The sequence below is a fragment of the Acomys russatus genome, chromosome 6, assembly GCF_903995435.1.
Source record: "Acomys russatus chromosome 6, mAcoRus1.1, whole genome shotgun sequence".
NCBI lineage: Eukaryota > Metazoa > Chordata > Mammalia > Rodentia > Muridae > Acomys > Acomys russatus.
The window spans coordinates 52550550-52575450 of record NC_067142.1 but is presented as its reverse complement, the minus strand read 5'-3'; the positions used below and the strand labels follow the sequence as shown (position 1 = coordinate 52575450).

Below are 24901 nucleotides of genomic sequence, written 5' to 3'. Positions count from 1 at the left end.
ACACACACAAAAGGTTGAAGAACTGAAAATGTGAAAACAATAGTCTAGAAGACAGCACATCAGGTAATAGATGTTAACTCTGTGTACATTTTAAAATATATTTTTGTTTAAAAAGTACTTATGTTAAGCTGGTGTGCTGGCACATTCCTATAATCCCATCATGTAAAAGTCGAAGGCCTGAGAATCACTAGTTTGGGCTACATAGAGACTCTGTGTCAAAAACAAAAAATCATTTGTTCTGACCCCAAACTAATATACTGCTTTTTTTCAAAATGATTTTTAAGAGGTCTGGGGACACAGCTTAGTCATAGGGCACTGCGTTTAAATGTCAAGGCCCTGAGTTCAATCTCCAGTACTGGAAAAAAAAATTAAAAAAAAAAAAAAAAAAAAAAAAAAAAGGATTTTGAAATAGTAGGTAGAAAACTGATTAGTCCCAGTTGATTGCACGTATGTATAGAAGGAAAGGTGCATTTTAACAAGGTAAACAGTAAAAAAATTGAAAATTAGTAAGTCTCTAAAACTTATTATATCCTAAATTTGTGTTGAGAGCAGATTATGTAAAATTGTATTCAACTGAATGAAGAAATAAGTATTTTGTTTCACCTGTGATCTAATCACTGACACAGACTCTATACTTTAGACCCGTTCCTCTGTAGTCTGAGGTAGCACAGGTCAAAGGTCAGCTTAACAGTTCTGCAAGGCACCCTTGGTTTTATGCGATGTGATGCCAGCAGCTAAGCGCTGGAATTAAAGCTGGATATGATGGGAATACTCCTGTAACCCCAGCATTCAGGAACTGAGGTAGGAGAAATTACTGTAAGTTCAAAATCAGCCTAAGCTACTGAGTGAGGACCAGGCCAGCCAGGGGTCTATAACAAGCCATTGGCATTCAAAACAAACAAGTCTAGAAATACAGGGGGGAAAAAAATCAAATATGGCATATGGACTTTTCTTCAGTCCCTGCGTTTTACATTGAGTGACATTCAAAGTCTGTTCACTGTGCTGAAACTTGGTGTTTAGGGTCTTCTTTCAAATCTATTGCAAGATTCCTTCCAAATCCCAAATACTGGCACACAGTTTCTTCATGTGTGCCTCCATGCCTAACTGAGTATGCCAAAGGCTGTGGCCAAAGCCAATCTGTGTTCTTTCTGTGGCAAATATTTCAGATCACCCGTCACCCATGTCTCTGTGATCCTACCAATAGAAATCTTCTTAGTGTTTCCTAAAATCCTTCCAGACTCAGGTTTCTAGCTTCCTAACTATGTACATGATCTCACAGCAGCAGATGAGGCAAGAGTGCAACAGTGCAGGGCTGTTCCCAAAGATCCTTTGACTAGAGGCTTACTAGAGGTCATGTGCTGATGATCAACAGCTGTTGGCCCCAGCCTGCAACCATGGGGCGTGGCTTAGCAACTGATACTGGCATGATTCCCTTCTTTACGCTACATAGAACATCCAGCTGCATTTCTCCAATTCCTTCCCCAGTGGCATTTCTAACTAGCTGTCAAGAAACGGACGCAGCGTCCCACTTGGTGATGCCAGCTGCTGTCACTCGGCTCTCTTCTGAAACAGCACTCAAGCTCTCCTCAAAGACGATTGTGAAATTCCAGGCAGGGAGGCAGAAAAGAGCAAAAGAAGTGAACAACAGCATGAGGCCACACCTCTACGCCCCATGGCTTCACTTTCGTTTCTTCCTATCCGAGGTCCTCTCTTCTAGAATGTGCTTTCATGCCATCAGTGGCTTTCCAACTTCCTTCTGAGTGAATCTCAGGTCCACTGACATCTTAAAAGAGAACTCCAAATACCAGCGGCCAACAGCAGAGACGTTGTCATAGGAAGGAGGGCTGCTAATAGGCATAGGGAAGTGATGCAGCCAGCTGGGATTTTTTTCATTTCCCGTGATTTCTAATAATCTCTACATCAGTTCCAATACTTTGGGAACAGTCCTTGAATGCAGCTGTTCTTACCTCAGCTCATTAACGGAATAAAAACATACACACACACCAGGTTCTTCGGTAGGATTTGGAGGGTTGAATAATTCTATCTCCCGTTTTCATCTACTCAAAGTGCAAATCTGTTTAAGACGCAACCCCACATCTGCATTATTAGAGTTTTAAAAAATAATTATGTGGTAGCTGAGTTCTCTAAAAATCATTCAAATTACAGCTAGTGTCCAAACACCGCCTCAGTTCCTGCAAGGCAGTGGTGGCGCTGCAGGTCCCCCGAGAACCACACCTTCCTCTGCGATGATTCTGCTGACGTAATGGACATTCAAGCAACCCCTCAGTTTTATGTATCCTGCTATATTTTAAACCCGATTTGTTTTAAAAGCCAAAGAAAAACATCAGGCCAATTATTAGCGTTATCAAAGTTCAGACTAGAAAGTTTTTATATAAGGAAAAGTTAAAAAAAAAAAAAAAAGCAAGCCTCTTTTCTAAAATAAGGTCACGTGCCTCTCAGCAGCTTCCTCTCGTGTGCCAACCACCTCCTCCGAGAGGAGCCGAGCCCTCAGACCGTGCGTGCCTTCACAGGAGGCAGCCCCGCTCTTCTATGCTCTTGACCGGCTGCACGGGCAGCACGAGGTGGGAGATACGGCTCCACAGCCCGCTCAGCTTGTCTGAGTCCATGTGGCTGAAGGAGCTGGCCGTTTCGGAGCTGGTGAACTTTGCCCAGAGTAAATCCCGCACTTTTTCTTCCGTTTCCCTGGGGCCTACACTTGCTTCTAAGGTCTCTTCCTCTAGCAGGACGGTCAGCACGAGGGCCACATCTTTGAAGGCAGCGTTCTCATGGTCACAATACTTGTAGAAGATCAGGGTGGAGCCCGCGGGAAGGGATTCAAAGTGGTGGACCACAGCGGCCTTATGGCCGTTCTCGAAGCCATAGCTGAGCTCCAAGTCAACGAGCAGCTTGACTGTGTCGCTGTCCTGCCGGGCTCTCTCGGAGCCATCGATGGAGACGGCTGTCACTTTCTGGGAAGAGGTGTAGGCGTTGGCAACGTGGTGGCTCAGGCACTTGAGGGTCTCTCTTCCCTCCCGAGCGGCTGTGAAGATGATGGTGGCTGGCTCAGTGGGGTTTGAGACATTGAGGTGTTTCTGGAGAAACTTACGTCCTCGCTGCCACAGAAAGGAACTCTGCCCTGGAAATTTATCCTTCAGTTGGCTAAACTGAGCCAGGAAGGCCTCCAAAGCGGGGTTCTGGGGCACTTGCTGTGCCGGGGAGGAATAGTAGCTGTTGACCGACTTCAGCACAACAGCCACTATCAGGCAGCCGAGAACTATGGAACCTGCCAGAGGAGAAGGTAACAGAAAACGGAAGGAACATGAGCCAGAAACACAGCTTGTGGAGAAGGCAAATGAAACAGATTCCTAGCAAGTGTTATTGGCAACACCAAGTTCCTTTTGCCTGACTCTTCTATACCTTTTCTTTTTCTTGGTTTTTCGAAACAGAGTTTCTGTGTGGCCTTGGCTGTCCTGAACTCACTTTGTAGACCAGGCTGGCCTCGAACTCACAGAGATCCACCTGCCTCTGCCTCTCAAGTGCTGGGGTTAAAGGCGTGTGCCACCATTTCCTGGCTCTGTGCTTTCACACTTAATGTATGGTAGAAGCTGAGGCAGGAGGAATGTCATGAATCTGAGACCAGTCTGGTCTACACAATAGGAAATTAAAAAAAAAAAAAAAAGTCTAACAGAAATGCCTTCTTTAATCTCTTGAGGCTATTTGAAGATACAATATCTATGTCAACAGTGTTAATATAGTTTGTTATAGTCAATAATGCTTCTGAAAGTGGGTCATGAGCGCTTCCTTCCACATACACACTGGCTAGAGGAGACCGCTCTGGAATCAAAACTTAAAATGACCCAGATGGGGGGGCACACCCCGTAAGTGAATCTCAGCACGCGGGAGCACTGTGATGCCTGTGGCTCACACTGAGACTCAGTCTCAAAAGGGAGAACAGACAGCTGCTGTGCGTCTGAGGTTAGCCCGGGCGGCACAGTGAACCCTTGGCCAGTCAGGACCACACGGCAAAGCCCTGCCTTGACGCAACGAAACAAGAAGCAGTTTTCTTGTTTTCTATGCAGCGTTTTCTGCCTCTAGCATGACAGCGCAGGGCTAAGGCACTAGCTGAGCACGCACAGGGCCTAATTCAGTCCCACACTGGTGCTCAGGGCGGAGGGCGGCGGGGAGAGAAGGCACTAGCTGAGCACGCACAGGGCCTAATTCAGTCCCCCACCAGTGCTCAGGGAGGAGGGCGGCGGGCAGAGAAGAAGCATATCTTCTCATCATGAGAATTTTCATTTGCTAAGCAAAATACCAAACAGTAGCCCTGGAGGGGAAAAGCTTTTAGAACTTTATTGCTCTGCTTCACTGAATTTATCAGACATTTTTTAATCAAACATTTTAATATATATGTATGTATATACAAAATTAAAGTTAAAATTGCTTAAACAAAGCAGTTTTCTAGGCATTTTTCTTAAGGATGTGTGGATATAAATCAACTGCAGCAAGCTCAGGCTGGTCCTTACCATAGGCCCAGACGCTCTTTCTGTCGTTCTTTCTCAAGGTGTCCTGTGCGACCTCCTCCTCCTCCTCCTTCACTAACTGTGTCTCTCCTTCATGACTCTCAGCCTCTAGGGTTAGAAGGAACATTGTAGATAGCATACTGTAAGAGTGGGAAGTATCCTTCACCACTTTCCCGACTGTATGACAGGATGCCTATACTTTTGCAAATTTTCCTTTTATGAAAACCAAAACCGTCAATTAATTCACTTCACTTTATTAGGTTCTTTCCCACACAAACACCACATGGCTTTATTTTTCCACTCATGGTGAACTTCCACAATGGTGAAAGTGTAATAGTAGATAATGGCCCATCCAATCGCATTCATCATTCATTCATTCATTCATTCATTCTCTCATTCAAAAACTATTCACAAAGTTGTATCTATGTGTTGGAGGCCAGAGAAGTAGGATGAAGGAAGTGCTTTCTGTACAGACTACTCTGATGGAGACACATGACACACAGTAGACATCAGGGACTTGCAGAGGGACATGAGTTATCAACTCACAGTGAGTCCTTGGTGACTACTACACTTGGGTACTAGAAGATGGGCATCTTAGACTGAGCTCTTCAGAGACCTGAAAGCACTGGACAGGACGGGGCATGCCTGTGATCCTGAATCACAGGAGGGTGAGGCAGGAGGATCACTGTGAGTCTGAGGCCAGCCTGGGCTACAGAGAGAGATACTATCTCAAAACAAGAGCAACAACGAAAACCAACCAAGCATCTATGTGCGCACGTGTGTGTGTGTGTGTGTGTGTGTGTGTGTGTGTGTGTGTGTACTGATTTATACACACTCACATGCTGCATAACATAATATTTTGTTTTTCAAAGGTCAAAAAATTATAAGTTTGAAGTCAAATATCCTCATAAGAAACAATAAGACTTTTTCATAAGTTGTGCATTTTGGTCATCTTGCATGAATATAAACAGTAAATAAAAACAATTTAAAAAATTTAGTTTGTGGGGCCAGAGAAATGGCTCAGTGGTTAAGAACACTGGCTGCTCTTCTAGAGAAGCAAGGTTTATTTCCCAGCACCAAAATGGTGGCTCACAGCCATCTGTAGTTCAATTTCAGGGGTTCTGACATCCTCTTCTGACTACATTGAGTACAGGCAAGCATATGGTACACAGACATTCTTACAGGCAAAACATCTAAACACATAAAATAATTTTGTTTTAAAAATGCAATTTGTGGGCCATCAAGATGGCTCAGTGGGACACGGAGACTGCTACCAAGCTTGATGACCTGAGTTCAGTTTCCAGGAGCCACATGGTAGAACTGAAATGACTCCTGCAAGTTGTCCTTTGAAAGTACATCATGGCACCTACACACACACACACACACACACACACACACACACACACACACACACACACACACCCTTAAAGAAAATTTAAATGTAGGTGGCAGCGAAATACAGTGACTGAGGTAGTCTAGGAGACTCACTCCAGCAATCTATTGCCCTGACTGGCTTCCACCACATTCACGGGCAACGCCAGGCAGGGTAACAGCAGGTCAGAGGGGTCTCTCACCTGGCGCAGGCAGTCGCCTCCTCAGTGAAGCCTGGCTCCCAGGGCCTGCGCTGCAATGGGCAGGACTCTGGGCATCAGTGGAGTCTGCAACAAGTGGCTCCTGGGCAGCTTCATGATTGTGACCGGCTCCCTCTGGGGGCGCTTCTGAGCTGCTCCCCAGGTGTGCCCCTGCTCCTCCAGCAACACCATCCTCACCGCTGCCGCTTCCTCCACCGGCACAGCCAGCGCCAGCACCACAGCTAGGATCCAGATCCTCTTTGCCCAGAGACTCTGAGGAAGGGTGATGCTCTGCACCCTCAGAACTCGGGCTGCTCTCCTGCTCTGCTTTACCCACTCCGTGTTTTCCTAAAGCTGTCTCCTCTGAACTTTCTGACTTGTCACCTGTGTCTTTATGCTCTTGATCACTGGCCCCTCCTACGTCATGATGATCTTCCTTAGGATCAGATGTAGGACGTGGGGCCTGGGCTTCTTCAGTATTACTCGGTGTGACTGTGATGGCCTGTGCAGGAGAGTTTACCGAGGGATCATTTTCCAAATCCTTTTGAGAGTCTGGTGAGATAAAAATGTTTTATTTTAAACATCTCCCCACAGGTTTACACTCTAACAAGGCCTGCAATTATATACATGCATAATATACGCATTATCTTTTCATGATTTACAAGGCACTTTTCCTAAACTTTAATTCTCTGGGCTGTCACCAAGCCTAAAACAAGTTGTCCATGCGAATAAAGCTACTAGCTAAAACTAATATAAAGGAATTGTGAATATTGACATCATCAATACTAAATACATCCTCTTAAGCCAGGATGGTGCACATACCTACTGCAATCTTAGCATTTGGGAGGCTGGTACAAGAGGCTCATGAGTTCATGGCTAGCTTCCCTGTCTCAACAAGAACAAAATATGTACTTTGTTGTAGGCTCTGTTTCTTAACAATTAAACTTTCTTATACAACCCAACTAGCTTACACAAGAGGGAAAAAAGGTTAAAGGGAAAAAAGAGTGAACCTTCCGGTATCCGTTCCACGGGACGGGTCCTTAGGTGTCTCTGGCCTGCGTGCTGGTCCAGCCTGTTTGCTGATCCACGTGTGCTTAAACCTGGTCTGAACTTGTTCTTTCCTCCCCACCCCCACCCCCCAACGCCCACCTGAGTCACGTGTGAAGGATGGTCTCCTTCTTCTCCCATTGAGGGTCGATTAGAGAAACAATAGTTCAGGTGGAGTTCCCAGGTCTGCTTCCTGAATTCCAGACCCAGGATGGCTCCACTCAGTCTATCACAAGATATCCATGGGGTGCCCAAGGGTAAAGCCCACCAAGACTGCTTTCACCTGTGACAAAGCTTACAGACTTTCCCACACTTTGTTTCATCTGTATTCCTCCCTCCCTTTTCCCTACCCTCCCATCATTTTAACAAAGCACATTCTAGACGGCTCATGACTTTAGTTCAAATACCAGGATATACAGCTCTAAAAAGATGAGGATGTTTTAAGGAAAACTAACTAACACTTTTACCATCTTGGAAAAGGAGTAATTTCTTAATATCACCAAGTATCTGTCACTTGCATTTTCCTAGCTGTCTCATGAACTTCATCTTGTTTCCTCTGCAGTGGTAAGGTTGGCTCCAGGGCCTTATGCATGCTAGGCAAATGTCTACAGCTTGGCTACATACCCTGCCAGGCAGCCAACAAGAGCGCATTGTGTGGCAAACCCTGAAGTTGGATGTTAAGTCCACGGGGGCTCCCTACACTGTTCTACTACGACACACTTAAAAACTTCCTTAACGAAAAATTTAAAGTGGGTCCAGCAAGAGGCTCAGCAGATAAAGGCACTTGCTGCCAGGCAAGGGAAAAAAGAGTGAACCTTCCGGTATCCATGATCAGTGATCAGAGTTGATCACTGAGACCTACATGGCGGGAGGAGGGGAGCAACTCCTGCAAGGTGTCCTCTGAGCTTGACATCCTCTCACACATACGTGGAAATAAAGTGTTTCAAATGAAAAGAACTGATGTTCTCTCTCTTCTGAAAAAGCTAACTCACACTTGCCTATTCTATTCCACACACATGCACACACAGAGAGAGACTATCACACACACACACACACACACACAGACCCATACACTCACAGACCATACACAGAGCCTCATACACACACACATGCACACAGAGAAACACACACACACACACCTGGAAGCAGGATAAAGTCTTTACTTTCCGTTCTATGAATGGTCTCCTCTAAATACATGTTTGTTTTTTTTTTTAATTTAATAAATGAGTCTACCATCTTTTGTTTTGTTTTGGTTTTTCAAGACATGGTTTCTTTGTGTAGCCTTGGCTGTCCTGGACTCACTTTGCAGACCAGGCTGGCCTTGGGCTCACAGAGATCCGCCTGCCTCTGCCTCCTGAGTGCTGGTATTAAAGGCCTCTGCCTCCTGGGGGCTGGGATTAAAGGCGTGTGCCAGCATGCCTGGCTGAGTCTACCACCTTTTTAAAAGATGCACAGCATTTTGCTAAAGTGACCATTCCCTACTACTGGTATCTAAAACATTTACCTTTCTTATATTATAATAAATTGAAATTATATAAAAAAATATGAAAAAGGTAACAAAGTAACACACCGGATTATGATTTTTCTTTTTTCACTTCAAAATGTGAGGTTTTGGTCATTGGAGATACTCTTTCTGAACACAGGCCCCATTTCCTACAGTGCAGGCTCCAGTGCTACGAGGTCTAGTCTTACCTTCCACAGGACCCTGGTAGCCACTGTCGCTCATGTTTGTGTCCTGGCTCTTCAGAGTTTGGGACATGTTTTTAGTGCCTGGGTTGTGTAGTGGAGATGTCTTGGTTTCTTCCTGTCCCAGGTTCCAATAGACTCATGCTTCCCAGGGGAGGAAGAAGCAAGAAGTACACAGTGACTAAAACAAAATGACAAACAACCGAATGACCGTTTAATCCAGTCAAGGGCAAAACATCAACTTCAGATCTTTGAATAAAAGCTCTTTACTCTGGTGTTATTTCTTAAACAGAAAGTTGCTTTCTGGTGTTCTGTGGCGTCATATCCCAACCCCAGACCACAGAAAGAAAAGCTCCCCAGACTGTGAAGCTTGCACAGAAGCCGCCATCTTCTAAAACATCTTACTAGCCTTAGTGGACTTACACAAGTGTGAGAAATAAGAGCAAGTAAGCAGGATCTTAAAGGGGAAAATGAATCAAGACACAGACTCCTAAAGCAGATGAGGAGGTAGGCGCTGTGCATTTCTCGTGCTGCCGGTCCCTGGCCGGTGTTAGTCTGTCACATCATTCAGATCAGAGGTGTTCACTTGTGAACGAGTGACTGCGCAAGCTCTGCCTGCAGATGTAGCAAGTGACTGCGCAAGCGCTGTGCCTGCAGATTGAGCGAGTGACTGCGCAAGCGCTGCCTGCAGATGGAGCAAGCACACATTTGGAATCTTATGGAGACACAGAACCATTCACGCCACATCTTTGGGATGTTCAGAGAAGACAAATATGTACAAGCTCTCCTCAAAAGGAGGGAAGTCAGGCCATAAGAATCAAGTCATTGCACAGGTACACTGTTGGATATAATCTGTTCAGTAAGCTACTTAATCGTCATTAGTTAAAATGAGGTCAAGGATTAAACACAAGTCATAGAGCTTTGTAAAGTGTCACTTTTTGGATAGCCTATTTGAGAGGCATATAAAGCTAGCTTTCTTTCCATTTTCCCATAGTACTCTCATATATTAAAATTTGTAAGCATTTCAACCTCAGCTATCTACTATAGTGCCCAGTGTAGAGTAAAACTTCACCTTTTGCTTGAAAAGCCTATCAAGGGGGAGACAGTTCAACAGGTAAAAACATTTGCCCCCAAAACAGATGACCAAGGGCTAGGGACAGGCTTGGTGGTACGGCTCTTGCCTTACATGTGTAAAACCTGAGGTTCAATCCCTAGTGATGCAAAATAAGATGAAATAAAATACAAGATGGAAAGCTGGGCGTGGTGGCGCACACCTTTAATCCCAGCACTCGGGAGGCAGAGGCAGGCGGATCGCTGTGAGTTCGAGGCCAGCCTCTACAAAGTGAGTCCAGGATGGCCAAGGCTACACAGAGAAACCCTGTCTCGAAAAACCAAACCAAACCAAACCAAAACAAAACAAAAACAAACAAACAAAAACAACCCTGTCTCGAAAAACCAAAAAAATAAAAAATAAAAAATAAAAAAAAAATGGACAACTTAAGATTGAGAGCTAGGACCCAGGCAGTGAGAGAAAACCAGCTTCCTTAGGTTAACCTCCAACTCCAACCTCCAGATACATAATCAGGTAATGCAAACACAAATGTTAAAAAAAGAAAAGAAAAGAAAAGAAAATGAACGCATGTGCTAAAAAGAATGGAGACCTAGAAGCATGCTTCTCTTTCTGCGGGCATAAATGCTTATGAATACCTCAAATTTAAAGATTATCTTTTTTCCTCTTTAAGCTTTTGATACTTCAGCCTGTGTGTGTGTTAACAAAAGGCCCAATCCATGCTTGGCAAATGTTTCTACCACTGAGCTACACCCCTAGCCCTCAGCATATGTCCCTTCGCTGTTGCTGTGTATGACAGTGCCTCTCTACATATACCTGGCAGGCAAGAACTTGCTATACAGCCCAAGCTGGTCCTTACCATGCAGCAGCCCCCTGCCTGCGTGCTGGGATAACAGGTATGTGCTACCATGCCCAGCCTCCTAGTAATAACAGTAAAAGTAAGAACTGGAGACAAGAATTTTCTAGTATATTAATTATAACTAAAAAAGACAAAAATAAGCCAGGTGTGGTGGCACATGCCTTTAGTCCCAGCACTCGGGAGGCAGAGGCAGGTGGATCACTGTGAGTTCGAGGCCAGCCTGGTCTACAAAGTGAGTCCAGGGACAGCCACGGCTACACAGAGAAACCCTGTCTGGAAAGAAAACCAAGAAACAAACAAACAAACAAACAAAACCCCCAAACAAACAAAAACAACAAACAATATTCATCAAGGTGTAGCTCAGTGGTAGACTTCTATAACTTGCGCAAGGCCCTGGGTTTAGTCATCAGCACCACATTTTAAAAAATTATAACAAAAATATGTCAAATGATTCCATTTAATAGAATATGTAGCCGGGCGTGGTGGCGCACGCCTTTAATCCCAGCACTCGGGAGGCAGAGGCAGGCGGATCGCTGTGAGTTCGAGGCCAGCCTGGTCTACAAAGTGAGTCCAGGATGGCCAAGGCTACACAGAGAAACCCTGTCTCGAAAAACCAAAAAAAAAAAAAAAGAATATGTAAATGATTAAAACCTACAGTGAAACAAAAACAAGTTAGTGGTTCCTAGAGGGGGGAGTATGGACTGGGGAAACAGCCCGAGGAAAACCTGGGTGTTCAACACATTCCATTTGTCACCAAACCTGAAACCTGTGTGCTTACTGTATACCTTTTATTCTTAATATTATGACAAAAATGATGTCCTAAAATGTCTCGTCTAGCTACAGTGCAGTAAAAAGCGGGAGCAAAAAGGCCCACCACGGAAATGCCTCCAGCACACACTTCTCCCAGCACAAGCACACTGATGTCAGCCCAGCAGCTGTTCTCAAATCCTCAGCAAGCCCTCACCTCTGCACAGGGTTGAGACAGCAGTCCCTCAGAAAACACATGGGACAAACATGTTTTTTTACCTCACCTCACAAAATCACATGGTCTGGTATCTGAGCGATCTGCAGGCCACTGCTTCAGAGTCAGGCGAGTCATCTGAGCAGTGACAAGCCCATATAAGGAAGCAATTTCATTTGGAACCTCACAAAGACAATGTGGAGGAGGGTAGAGTGCCTTGAGCCTGTAATCCCAGGACTTGGGAGGCAGGGGCAGACGGATCACGAGTTTGAGGCCAGCCTGGGTTACATGGCAAGTTCCAGGCCAGCCTGAGCTACATGAAAGTCATTATGTCAAAAAACAAAAGTGAACTAACAATAAATGAAAAATATAACTTAAAAAGGTAAAATTTAAAAAGTGAGGCTAGTGATCAAAAATATGTTGATGGAGACTTTCTGTAACAAGAAAAAGTGATCCTTAACTGTCCAAAAAAGTATTTGATGGTATCTTTTCAGGAATGTCTCTCAAATGGCACAAACACATTTACCTTTAGTGAATTTCTTCCAAGCTCACTGTGAAATGTTGGTTTCCAGTGTCCCATGGTGACCATTTTTCTACTGAATTAAAACTTGGCTTAACTCCCTCAGGATCATGTCCACTTTAACCCTAACCCTGAAATCTGCAGCACAGTTTGACCATTCTGTTTTATCTTCTTCAGGGCTTGAAGACATAAGTGGTTGCTTACTTTTTTTCTGGCAATTGTGGCAAGATAGGAATACACACATTTATTGTGTCCTGCAGTTTTCTCTGTTAATGATGATTGGTAACTTTAAGAAAATGAAAAATGGGTGGTGGTGCACGTCTTTAATCGCAGCACTCTGGAGGCAGAAGCAGGCCTATCACTGTGAGTTCAAGGCTAGCCCGGTCTACACAGCAAGTTCAGGACAGCCAAGGCTAAACAGAGAAACCCTGCCTCAAAAAAACAAACAACAAAAAACAAACAAACAAAAAAAGAAAATGTAAATGAAAAATGGGTAAGGGAAGATGTCGTAACAGGTAAGAACACCTACTGTACAAACATGAGGTTTGTGGTGGCAGAGATGGAAGCCTGCTGGTCAGCCAGCTTAGCCAAAATGGCAGGAATAAAGTAAAGACTGGTAGAGGAAAATAAGATATTCTCTGATGGACGTCACATATGCATGGGTCCAAACGCACACAAACCCATGTGGGTATACCATATGCCCACACACACCACAAGAAAAAAAGTAACAAATGTATTTTGTACCCATGAGGGCCTGTAATGACAGCTAGGAGCGCGTGGGGTAAACTTCTACCCCGGAAACTTCAACCACAGCCACCTACACATTTTATAGCAAGCTGGAGAGAAGACAGGATAAGAGAAAGTAGCCTGTGTAGAAAAAAAAAGTCAGGGCTGGCAGGAAGGGCAGCAGGACCTGCGAGTCTCGGGTGTTGCCAAAGAGATGGGTGGAAACCAAGGGAAGACAGAGACGTGGAGAAAACAGGAACAGGAGGGAAGGGAAGCAAAGAGGAGGAGGAGCTGGGAATAAAGTTCAGTTAAACAGAGCAGAAGGCCACGAGTCCCTCCTGGATAGAAGTTTAGACACGAGTGACATCATGACCAATGTGTAGTAGCAGGTTCTGATGATAAAGGCTCTCAAAGCGTGTAAACACTCCTTTTTAGTCAACTGTGCCATCACAGGCTCCCAGAACAAAAGAAGACCAGGTATCTTGGACATAAAGCGATTTGTCATCCTGCTCGGGCATCAGAGGACACAGCCTACCCAACGACTGCGACTGTGATTACTTATCGAATGCTAGTTTTGATTGTTGATAGAGGGCTTTCTCTGTGCCAGGCAGCCAAACCCAACCTTTGCTACACTGCATGAAGTAAAAACTATTCTAGTATTCTTGCTAATTTCCAAACCAAGATGTGGGTTAAGAACCTTTCTCCAAGCCGGGTGGTGTTCAAACCCAGCCTGGTTTACAAAGACAGTTCAAGATGGCCCAGGCGACACAGAGAAACCCTGTCTTGAAAACAAAACAAAACAACAACAACAAAGGAACAAAACAAAAGCAACAACAAAAAACCTTTCTCAAGAACACACACCTAAAAAGATTCAGGACCTGAGGTAAGGTGGTTTGTCTATGGCATCCAACGTATTAACCAACACCCTAAAAACACGTAAACACTGCAAAGGTCCCCAACCCTGGTATAGCTTCAGGTTTGAACCAGGAGTCTGGTCTACACAGTCTAAGTAAATCTGCAGATTTAACATCCCTCCCATACTGCCCCTCCCCCCATGTCAGCTGGCTGGCCTGGAACTCACTATGTATGTAGAGCAGGCTGACCTTAAACACAGAAATCCCAGGTGCTTGTTAAAGGCCTGGGCCACCATGCTGAGTTCAGATCCAGAACAGTTTTCAAATTGCTTCTTTCAAGGTTGTAGAAAGTCTCTGGCAACACCAATTCATATCACATTCATATCTACCAGTAAGATTTTTGTATCCACCTTGGGTTATCTGTCTCTCCGGCCTGGCCTCTCGACCCTCAAACCTGAGACCACATGGCTGATATCTCTGGTTCAGGCACCAAGATCAACCTTGTCCTCCCGTCAGATTTAAGGTTTTGATCATTCAAGCGTCAAGTTCTAACTGGCTCTACTCGTTCTAATACTACTTTTTTGCCCTTTTCTCTAGATGTTTGCTGCCTCGCTGCCCTGCTGAACATTCTGTGTCATGTGGTTGGTAAAGTGCGTAACAGCAGGAAGCAGGCACATCCACTGTCTCACACTCAAACCAGTTAAAATGCCCAAAGCCATTCAATAGTGTCCAACTTAAAATACAACCCAGAAGCTAAAAAAGCTATTATTTTTTTGCCTCATAAGAAGCAGCTTTTACTAGGCTTGGTGGTGCACACCTTTAATCCTAGTACTTGGGAGGCAGAGACAGGTGGATCTCTGAATTTGAGGCCAGCCTGGTCTCTAGAGATCCTGTCTCAAAAAACAACGGGAAAAAAAAAAAAAAAAGTAGTTTTCAAGGCATGTTGTCAAATATCCATGGAGACTCAAGGGCAGACAGGGAGACCAGAGACTTGGGGGGGGGGGTGAGGGGCGGCTCACTTCACTTTTCAAACCACCATGATATGTAGGCTATCATAAACTTCGGACGCCACAACCTTAGATCTGCTTTTTTGTTTGGCTGTTCTTTCCCTGTAACTTGGACAGTAAAACCTCAGTCACCCACATTCCATAATAGCAGTCTCTCTGGTGAAAGTATTTTTCTTCCAGTCTACCTCAATGTTTCTATTCCCAAATAAGCCAGAAATTAGCAGGAAGTTTATAATGGTCATTTCAAAAACGTTACTATTATGTATATATTTACCAACTGTTCCACACTATGAAGACTGTAGCACATACAATGAAAACACTCAGGTCACTTTGATTTTAAGCATTAAGATTTAATCAAATTAATCATTTTTTGATATTCAATTATTCACATACACTATAAAGTGTTCTAATCTACGGTATTTAAAAAATATTTTGAAGCCGGGTGTGGTGGCGCATGCCTTTAATCCCAGCACTCGGGGAGGCAGAGGCAGAGGCAGAGCCTGGCCTATAAAGGGAGTCCAGGACAGTCAAGGCTACACAGAGAAACTGTCTTGAAAAACCAAAACAAAAAAACAAAACAAAACAAAAACAAATAAAAGTGACTACTTTTTCAGTCCTCTCTCTGGCCTCATATGCTCATGTAGTTTACAATGTCATCACCCAGAACTGCTGAAGAGGATACAACAGTTCTGTTGAGCTGCTCCTGTAGGTATTGTGAGAGCTCACCAAGCCAAGGTAAGTGTGTACTATGATATACCGATGCAGGTCTCAATGTATGGACCGCAGACTACCCACAGAATTTTATAGACTAACCAACTTATAAAAGTGCTCCCAGTCTCTGCTTGTTTCAAAAAACTCAATGGTATAAATCCTTTGTATGTTGATATTAGTTAAAGAGTTGGTTAAAACAAAAACTATGTTTCTATTTTGCTAATGTATACGTGTATACATTATAAGATATACATGTATAATCTTAGTGTATGTCTTTGGGGTATAGATATTCTTAATATCTTAAAAAGAAAAACGAAGAGGCAGTAACACTGGCCTCTAAAAAGTATGTTTGGGTTAGACCTTTAGGATAAACTGTAAGGGAGCACCTCATTGCAAATTAGTGACTAACTAACTAGTGTTCACACAATTTAGCAGTCCACCAGGAGAGACCCTCCACCACGATGGACATAAGGCAGACACAGGAGTGGCTCACAAGAAAACAGCCGTTACAGAGACACACAAAAGCCAGGTTTCACACGTGGAAAGCAAAATGTGTTGTACTTTGACAGCTCCTCATTCTCCGCTTCTCACTTAAAGATCACAGTTTTATCAGCGGAGGCAATGTGCCATCAGGACATGGCCAATCTTCTCCTTTGCCAAGTTTTCCTCAGACTAATGTGGGAACCTGTACCTGCTAGGGAGGTGATTTAAAAAAAAAAAAAAGATGTGCTGAGACGTTTCAGAAAGATTTTATTTCCAAATTAAGACTTGTAAGAAAGCAAGCCATGTACCCCCCTTGCTTCCAGCTTCTGGCTGAGACTGAAATGTCTGGTACAACAAGCCATACTGAACTCATTTAGAAACGATCACAAGAATAAAAAGCAACCATAAAGACCTCAGGGAGGAAAGAAAAGAACACGGGTCCTTGACAACATCTCTGCTGCTACACAGGCACTGGATCACCTAGAATCTTAAATGGAATCTAAAAATTGTTCAGTGGCTTCTTTGATGTTCCCTGGAGCTTAACTCCAAATCTGATTCCATGATTTCCACGAACAGGACAACGCTGGAATGTGCCCAACGTTCAGCGACACATTCTCTCACGCCTAAGACAAAGCGTTCATTAGCCTGTTCTTAAATTATATGGAGTCAAGCTTTATCATGTGCCATGAAGTTCATAGCACAGGTTAATTTTCCATTTCCATGAGAGGACATTAAGTTCAGTCACCACCAAGACAGGACAGTCTTTGGTTATGCACAAACAGGTAAGTGTAAACTGGCAGCATTCTCAACACAGTTTTTTTGTAACCTGTGTAGTAGGTATTGCCAAATAGAATATGACAGGACCAGTTATCAACACTGTAACACTTACACTGCGTCAAAGAATAGATATATATGAAAAATCTTTACATGTATATACATATCTCTCATTACTAATCAATGTATAAGAGGAGCCATGTAGTGTATTAAAATTTATTAGAATCTAGAATCCAGCTACGAGAATGTATTCTCATTAAAGTTAATGGGGCACACAATGTGTGGAGCCCCCTCCTCCAGGGCTACATTATCTTGTCAATACTTAGGCTCTAACAACTTTCAGGAGGAGCCAGCTAGTTCCAAAGTATTTATAGGGACCACATATTAATCTGGTTCTAGGTAAATAGTCTGGCTGCAATACTGACTAAATTTATGCTTAAAAAAAAAATGTATAGACCACAGAAGCAGATCTAAAAATTTAAGCAGTTGACAAATTGACAGTCTGAGTCAGACTTAGAAAAGGGGCTCAGCTTTAACTCAGTCAAAGAGCACTTGCATACATGCACAAGAACACCCAGATTCAATCCCCAGCACCTTAAAAAAAATTAAGAAAGAAAAAGAGAAAGAAAACAAAAACAAGTTATTATTCATCTTCCCCTAGGCTATGAGCACTAAGCCCTTGGGAATCTCCATGATTCTGTTGCAGAAGTCATTTGCTTTGGCCAAGTTTCTTGTTTAAGGTTTTGTCTGTTCTGGACAAGACTAACTGCAATGCAGGATTAAAACCAGCTACCCTGGAGTCATGTATCTTCTTTCTAACCAGTGGAGGACCCAGAAGAAATGGATGGCAAGCTTTTTCAAAGGTCCACCTGGTAAGATTCTGAGGTGCCCACTCCAGTGGGAAAGACCAAGGCAGAACAAGGCTTCTATTAGCAGGATTGTCAGGGTAACACTCAGGGCAGTAATCAGCCCTGTTGATACGGTCTAAGAACACCTGGTAACACTCATTCTCAACAAGTTCAGTTTGGTATAACCAATGCCCTAGCTCTAGACTAGGGAACCACTGCTGGCCACAGTCAGGGCAGTGTGAATTATCTGAGAACATCTTGGCTTAGAAAGACAACACAAAGCAATGTAACAGCAAAAGGCAACAAGGACAGAGAGAGAAACGCAATAAGCAAGTCAGTCCTGTCACCGGTTTCCTTTAACAACTTCTCAGTCCAACACTTGAGTGTTAAAGTCTGGCTTGCACCTCAGTGCAGTTCTTCAAGATCTTGTAGTCTATTTTTCACTCAACTGCAACTCAGTCTCTGTACTCAGGGACCAGTCCAGTCTAGATTACTATCAGTCACTTACTAGCAGCACAGATCACAGACTAGGTCCTTCAAATTCCAGTGTCTTAAGGAAAGCCAAGCTGCTAGTCTGAGCTGGTTGTCTTTCCCTGTGCAGTATCAGCTGACGGCAGTAACACACAGAGGCTCTGCTCTGTTGCTAAGATGCTTGGAAAGACCGAGGCGCTGATGGATCCAGTGAGGCTTCCGTTGGTGCTGGCACTCTTGCCAATGGCACAGTGATGAAGTAGGGTCAGGAAAACCCGGTGGAGTGGATCCAGCGGAGTCAGTCTTGAAAGGACCTTATCTGGACCCAGTCACAGAGAAGTCGCTGGTGTTGAGTTTGCCGGCCGGTCTGGGAATGCGTCACACACCTGTAAATGATAAAACTTCAGACAATGGGGCAAGTCTCACTGTCACGACACACACTGTCATATGGGCTTTGCAGTTGCTCACAGAACGTGCATCTGAAAATTATTTCCATCAGTCAAGGTAGATGACAACAGTCTCATGGGGCTTCCCACAACTTAATTTAGGTCAAACCAACCAACCTATTTGGAAGTTACTCTTCTGACTAGGATTTGTGTGGTACGTCTTTTCTTTTTTAGACTACATTTGTTTCTTTCTACTACTTTTGTATTTAGAGAAAAAGAGCTGTATATCACTTTCACAAAACAGGTGCCATGTGGTTCCCTCATAGTATGAGGGCACAGTAAATACAACAGCCCTTCCAACCTAGACTTCAATTTAACCAGGGAAAATCAGCAAACTATTAGACAGTATTCTTTCTTTCTTTATTTCTTTCTTTTTTCCTCGAGACAGGGTTTCTCTGTGTAGCCTTGGCTGTCCTAGACTCACTTTGTAGACCAGGCTGGCCTTGAAATTACAGTGATCCGCCTGCCTCTGCCTCCCAGTGCTGGGATTAAAGGCCTGCACTACCATGCCCAGTTTAAGACAGTATTTTTTTTTTTTTTTAAAGACAGTATTCTTAAGGAGCTCACCGTAAGAAGTTAAAAACTCTTTTGAAAGCTGAAAAAGGCATCAATGGGGCAAGTCCCACTGTCATATTTATCTGCACAGACACACATTGTCATTTTGAGACGACAAGTAAAATACTGCCATAAGCAATAGACCCAAGCTACTCTCATGACCCTGAATGTAACAAACACAGGGTAGGCAGGACATGTGAATCAAGAAGATGGCTGCATGGGAAGTGACAGTTTATCAAATTATAGTAAGTGCCCCCACCATCCTCCAATAGTTTTTTATAAATCCCGAGGCTCAACCATGTGAGAACAGCAACACTAAAAATAATGTTAACAGGGGCCTCAAAAGCAGGAGGAACCAGCGTTGGCCCTACTCAGCCAAAAGAGCTCTCTTAGAAACTTGAATTTTATAAAGCAAAATGAAAGGCGAATGAGCCCTGAGAATGCTATAAAGCAGGGCTACCTTTGGACAGGAGAATAGTACATCCACAATACGTGTCTGGAGGTCAGGTAGCTGGGAACTAGTCTACTAATTCAGCTCCTCAGTTTCTGAAAATATTCTTAAGGGAATATCTGGGAGTGACACCATAAACAATAGGTTTCCTTGATCTGTTGACAACAGCCATCATAATGAAAATTTCAGTTGCTGGATTAGTAAGTCTGGGTGTCTAGTTATGGATCAGACAGATAATAGACAAACTCTCCATAATCTTGAAGCTCGTTAAACATAAAACAATGAAAGTGAAGTTATTTTAGTCTGACATTTAAGAAATAGAGAACTTTAGATTTTTAGAGCAAATGTGGGAAAATAGTTAAAAATCACAATAAAATAACTTCATATCCATGAACTTGGCCAGAAAAACAAAAAACAAAACACTGATAAATTTGACGGGGGCTCCAGATACTCTTAACAAAACCACTTCTCCTTGCTAAAAAAAAAAAAAAAAAAAAAACAACAACAACAACAACAACAAAAACCGAAAAAGGCCCCAAAGGCTCCGGGGCTCAGAATAACTCCACCATTCCCTCTACCTTCATCCTCCCAACTTGCTATACCTCAAGCACTCACGAATAAAAAGAACAGCACTGTTGCCTAACTTAGACAAGCCATCCTGGTCCCTTAAACTATTACAGCAAGAATCGAAAGGGAGCTCCAGACCTCCAGCCACCCCATCGCCAGCCTCTTCACTCATTCTTTATACTTACAGTTACAGGTTAGGAAATGGAGAGGGAGCCAGTAAACGCTCATGGGAAGGCCACTCCCAACACTGACAACTTCACTACCTATTGACTTGAAAGCCTCAGGGCCAACCCCATACCACCTGTGCTAATCACAAGACGCTCAGGCCTTCCCTGAGAATACGTCATCCCTTCAGGCTTTAATCTTTGTAAGGCCGAAAGGCAACGAGGAAAGCACTCAATACCTGGTTTTATTTATCTTCCCCCAAAACTTAGATTCAGCTTTGTTGGGTTTGCTGTTGTTACTGTTTTGTCACTAAAGCACAAGCAGCTTGAAGGTCAGAGCTTTTGTGCTTTCATTCCTATTACAAGGAGTCCAATCCCCATCACAAGTATTTCTTTAAAATATTTTTACATTTTACTTGTTTTGTATATGAGTATGGGCATGGACACGCCACAGCACACACGTGGAGGTCAGAGGCCTAGGATCTGAATCCCAAGTAGGTTGTTAGACTTGGTGACAAGCCATCTTGCCGGTCTTAAGAAAGTAAGTGAAAATATAGGACGGCTTGAATCCTTATACCTAATGATAGGAATATAAATGAATATGCCCACTTTGTAAAATAAATTAATTTGCCAGTACCCAATAAGCTGAAGAAATCTGTTTCTTAACCTCAGACTCTTTAGACGTACACTCATGAGAAATTCTCACAAATGTCTTCAAAGGCATAAATAAAACCTCCAGTAGGCCAGTGTAATGGTAGACAAAAGGCTAGATGTCCATGAAGAAGACAGATGAATAAACTGAGGTACTGCCACAGAATGGACCATACCGACACAGACGAAATCTAAAATGCTGAGTTAAAAAAACAAAACAAAACAAAAAATACAGCCAGGAATGATGGTGCACACCTTTAATCCCAGTATTTGGGAGGCAGAGGCAGGTGGATCACTGTGAGGCCAGCCTGGTCTACAAAGAAAGTCCAGGACAGCCAGGGCTAAAACAGAGAAGCCCTGTCTCAAAAAACCAAAAAAATGTACATACGCATCCTTAATCTTTCCACTTACAGAGTTTCAAAAGCATGTCTGACTACTACTTAACATGCTGTGCAGCTAAGTGGAAAGCTAAGCAGCAGGGTAACTGGCCCCTTATGGGGAAGAGAGAGAGCAGGATGGACTCAAAGTTCCATACAGTCTCTCCTCTATCACCCCCACACTAGGGGCTGCACCCAGGGCCTTACATGTGCGAAGCAAGTACTTGACCACTGAGCCCAGTTTTTCTTCTTGTAATTTGGTGGAGAACAAAAACTTTTTATCATAAATCCTAATGAGTACCTTTAATCATTATTTTAAAACTTAAAATAGAAATCACAGTAAGTTAGAGAAAAACAGGCAAAAGCAGCTTATCACACAGAGGACAAGAGGAAGTGAGCCTGCTCAGAGGCCAAGCAGGCATCAAATAATGGACAGAGGAGCCCAATCTTAGACACGGTGGTGTGCGCCTGGAATCCCTGTACTCAAAGGCAGAGGCAGGAGGACCACAAGTGTCAGGGCAGACTAGGTACCACAGTGAGGCCCTAAAGAGGAGAAGAGACGAGCCTACAGAGAGTATGTAGCATTGCTTTTCCGTATAAAATTCTAAGCACCACATCTTCATAGAAATATAGTAAAAAGAAAACAAAAAACAAAGCCTGCCTTTCGTCAGGCCCAATGCCAATAACTACACATACAGAGAAAACAATCTTTCACATTTCCTGAGTCCAGAATGGAATCAGTGTTACAGGTGAAGGCTTACTGACTTTGGAATGAATTTTTTAAGTCACCCACAGCGATCACAGGGCATTGAGTGAGGCACACAGACAGAGCCAGCACACTGTACATCCAAACAGCCTGACCAAACACAGTGGCCCAACCAAAGCGTAAAAATGCTTCCATATAACCCAAATACCGTACAAAACACAGACCTGCTACGTTGTTTATGAGAACATGAGTACTTTGGAGGCACAGGCTCTAGCACCGAAGTTCCAGCCAACCAGGGGCAAATAGGATGTCCTAACAAAACAAACAAGTCTCAATTCTATTTAAATCCACAGAAACGTATACATCAATTAACAGTAATCACTTTACAGTCATTAAACAATTTAACTACTTTGATCCTGCTTCATTCTCCTTGATAAATATTAGTATGAAAACCTCAATCTACTTTCTTGTTTTATAAGATATATATACTTTTAATTTTATGTGTATGGACGTTTCCTTGCATGCGCATGTGTGCCATATACACTCCTGGTGTCCACAGAGGCCAGAAGAGGGTATCAGATGCCCTGGAACTGGTTATACACATTTGTGATGCCACATGGGTGCTGGAACTCAAACCTGGGTCCTCTGGAAGAGCAGCCAGTGTTATTAACCAGTAAGTCACCTCTCCAGCATGACTCCCCCAATCTGTTCACTGTTTGTTTTTGGACATGGTCTCATGTAGCCCAGGCTGGCCTCGAATGTCACTAGGATTGCCCTCCTGATCCTCTATCTTGGCCTTCAGGAGCAGTGGGATTAGGTATACCCACTACCTCTGGTTTTATAAGGTACTAGGGCTAGAACCCATAGCCTATTCATCCTAGGTCAGCACGCTACCAGCTGACCTACATTTCTAACACCAAAGCTGACTTTTTTGTTTACTTGCTTGTTTCTGAGACAAGGGCTGTATAGTCTGACTGACCTAACGCTACTCACTAGACCACGCTGGCCTTGAATTAACAGATATTCTCCTGCCCCTGTCTCCCAAGCATTGAGATTAAAGTTGTGTGCCACCATGCCCCACTCCAAATATCCCGATGATACTGAACTATAGAGTATGTATGGACACAGAGTTCAGTGCTTAAGAGCTCTGCTGCTCAGGGGGTTGGAGAGATGGCTCAGAGGTTAAAAGTACCGTGTGTTCTTCCAAAGGTCCTGAGTTCAAATACCAGCAACCACATGGTGGCTCACAACCACCTATAATGAGATTTGGTATCCTCTTCTGGCCTACAGCATACATGTGGGCAGAATACTATATAAATAATAAATAAATAAACCTTTAAGACGGGTAGTGGTGGAGCATGCCTTTAAGCCCAGCACTTGGGAGGCAGAGGCAGGCAGATCACTGTGAATTCGAGGCCAGCCTGGTCTACAAAGTGAGTCCAGGACAGTCAAGGCTACACAAAGAAAAGTTGTCTCAAAAAACAAACAAACAAAAAAAAAATCTTTTTAAAAAAATCAATCAATCAATCAATAAAGAGCTCTGCTGCTCTTGAAGGAACAGGTTCCATTCCCTGCACACACATGATGGCTTATAACCATCCAGAATTCTAGTTTTGACCTCTATAGGCACCAACACCAAAAACATGGGCAAAACACTCATACATAAAATAAAATGAATGAAAATTTAAAGTTTAAAAAAAAAAAGTAAATTTTTTTCTTCTTCTTCTTCTTCTTCTTCTTTTTTTTTTTTTTTTTTTTGGTTTTTCGAAACAGCCTTGGCTGTCCCGGCCAAAGGTAAATGTTTTGATTTCTCTGAGATTATCATTTTAAGTATTTTCTCCCTGGGGTAGTCTAAGGTTAGTCAATAGCCATAAATGCCTTGTCTTGAGCCTCATATGCCACACCTAGTTTTGAACTTAGATGGTACAGTAAGGGTGTATAATCTTCACTTCTGAGTTCACACGCTTCTCCTCACCGAACGGACAACTGAGAAATAGGCTAGGCTAGAAAACAGCTGCAAATGTTCGCTCACTCCAGAAACTGACAGAACAGGTGTGGGCATGCACATGTCCAAGCAAGCATGCAGGTGCTCATGTGCATTACTAGCACGAGCATGGGGGATGGTGGGAGGGAGAGCAAGCATAAAGAACTATTTCAGACCTTTACTGGCACAGTTGCTATCTCCTCTGCCCTGCCTGATTACACTCCATGGTTTACATTTTGTCAGCAGTTTCAGTTTAAAACACCAAACAGCCAACCTCTTAAAGCTAATGTGCAGCTTCTTGACCTTGTGGCAAAACTGTTTACTTATTTACCTGTGCTAGGTAACTGCATCTAAGTCTGGTAATGTCTGTCCTACTATTGCAATACCCTAGGTACTGTTATCTTCACTAACTGGTAACAAGGGTTTGGATACCTGAAAGGTGGGGAAGGTGAAGGGGAAAGTTAAGTTAGTGGGGGAAACAAACACCTCTGCCAAGGGAAGTTTTGAACATAGAAACTAAATGCCTGGAGCAGTTCAAATACTACACAGACTTCTGGTTAATACATTTTTTTTTAAATGCAAAAAGAATCTATTCCCCCTTCTTACTTCTTCCCAAATCCTCTGATGACTCTTACACTTCTGGGCCAGGCTAATCACATAGGGTAAAGAGCAATGCTCAAGGATCCACACAGGCTCGCTAAGAAATCTCATACTGGGCGGCATAACTGACTCAATTTTTTTTAATTATAGGATCTCCCTAGTAGCACAACCTGCCTCAGTTGGTCCCTTTCCTGTCTCAGCCTCATGTATGCTGGTATTTATAAAGTGAAACTTGGTTATGTCCCCCAATTTTACCTCAACTTCCATAATCACTTTGTTATGGAGTCTTGTTA

At 43.4% G+C, this 24901-nt stretch overlaps 2 protein-coding genes across 3 annotated transcripts in view; both read right to left on the bottom strand.

Moving 5' to 3' along the window:
• Positions 1–1692: 1692 nt before the first annotated feature.
• LOC127190558 (torsin-1A-interacting protein 2-like) lies at positions 1693–8989 on the bottom strand. The gene is made up of 4 exons (XM_051147625.1): positions 8831–8989; positions 6095–6643; positions 4524–4628; positions 1693–3283 (listed from the first exon to the last, which is right to left on the bottom strand). The coding sequence occupies exons 1-4, from the start codon at positions 8895–8897 to the stop codon at positions 2526–2528; spliced, it is 1479 nt and encodes a 492-aa protein (XP_051003582.1). The 5' UTR covers positions 8898–8989; the 3' UTR covers positions 1693–2525.
• Positions 8990–16261: 7272 nt separating this feature from the next.
• Tor1aip2 (torsin 1A interacting protein 2) overlaps positions 16262–24901 on the bottom strand; it is a 14316-nt gene continuing 5676 nt past the window's right edge. For both annotated transcript variants that reach the window (XM_051147618.1, XM_051147619.1), the window contains one exon: positions 16262–18493. In XM_051147618.1, the coding sequence (XP_051003575.1) occupies positions 17498–17893 (396 nt within the window). In that variant the 5' untranslated portion in view covers positions 17894–18493 and the 3' untranslated portion in view covers positions 16262–17497. The remainder of the gene's footprint in view (positions 18494–24901) is intronic.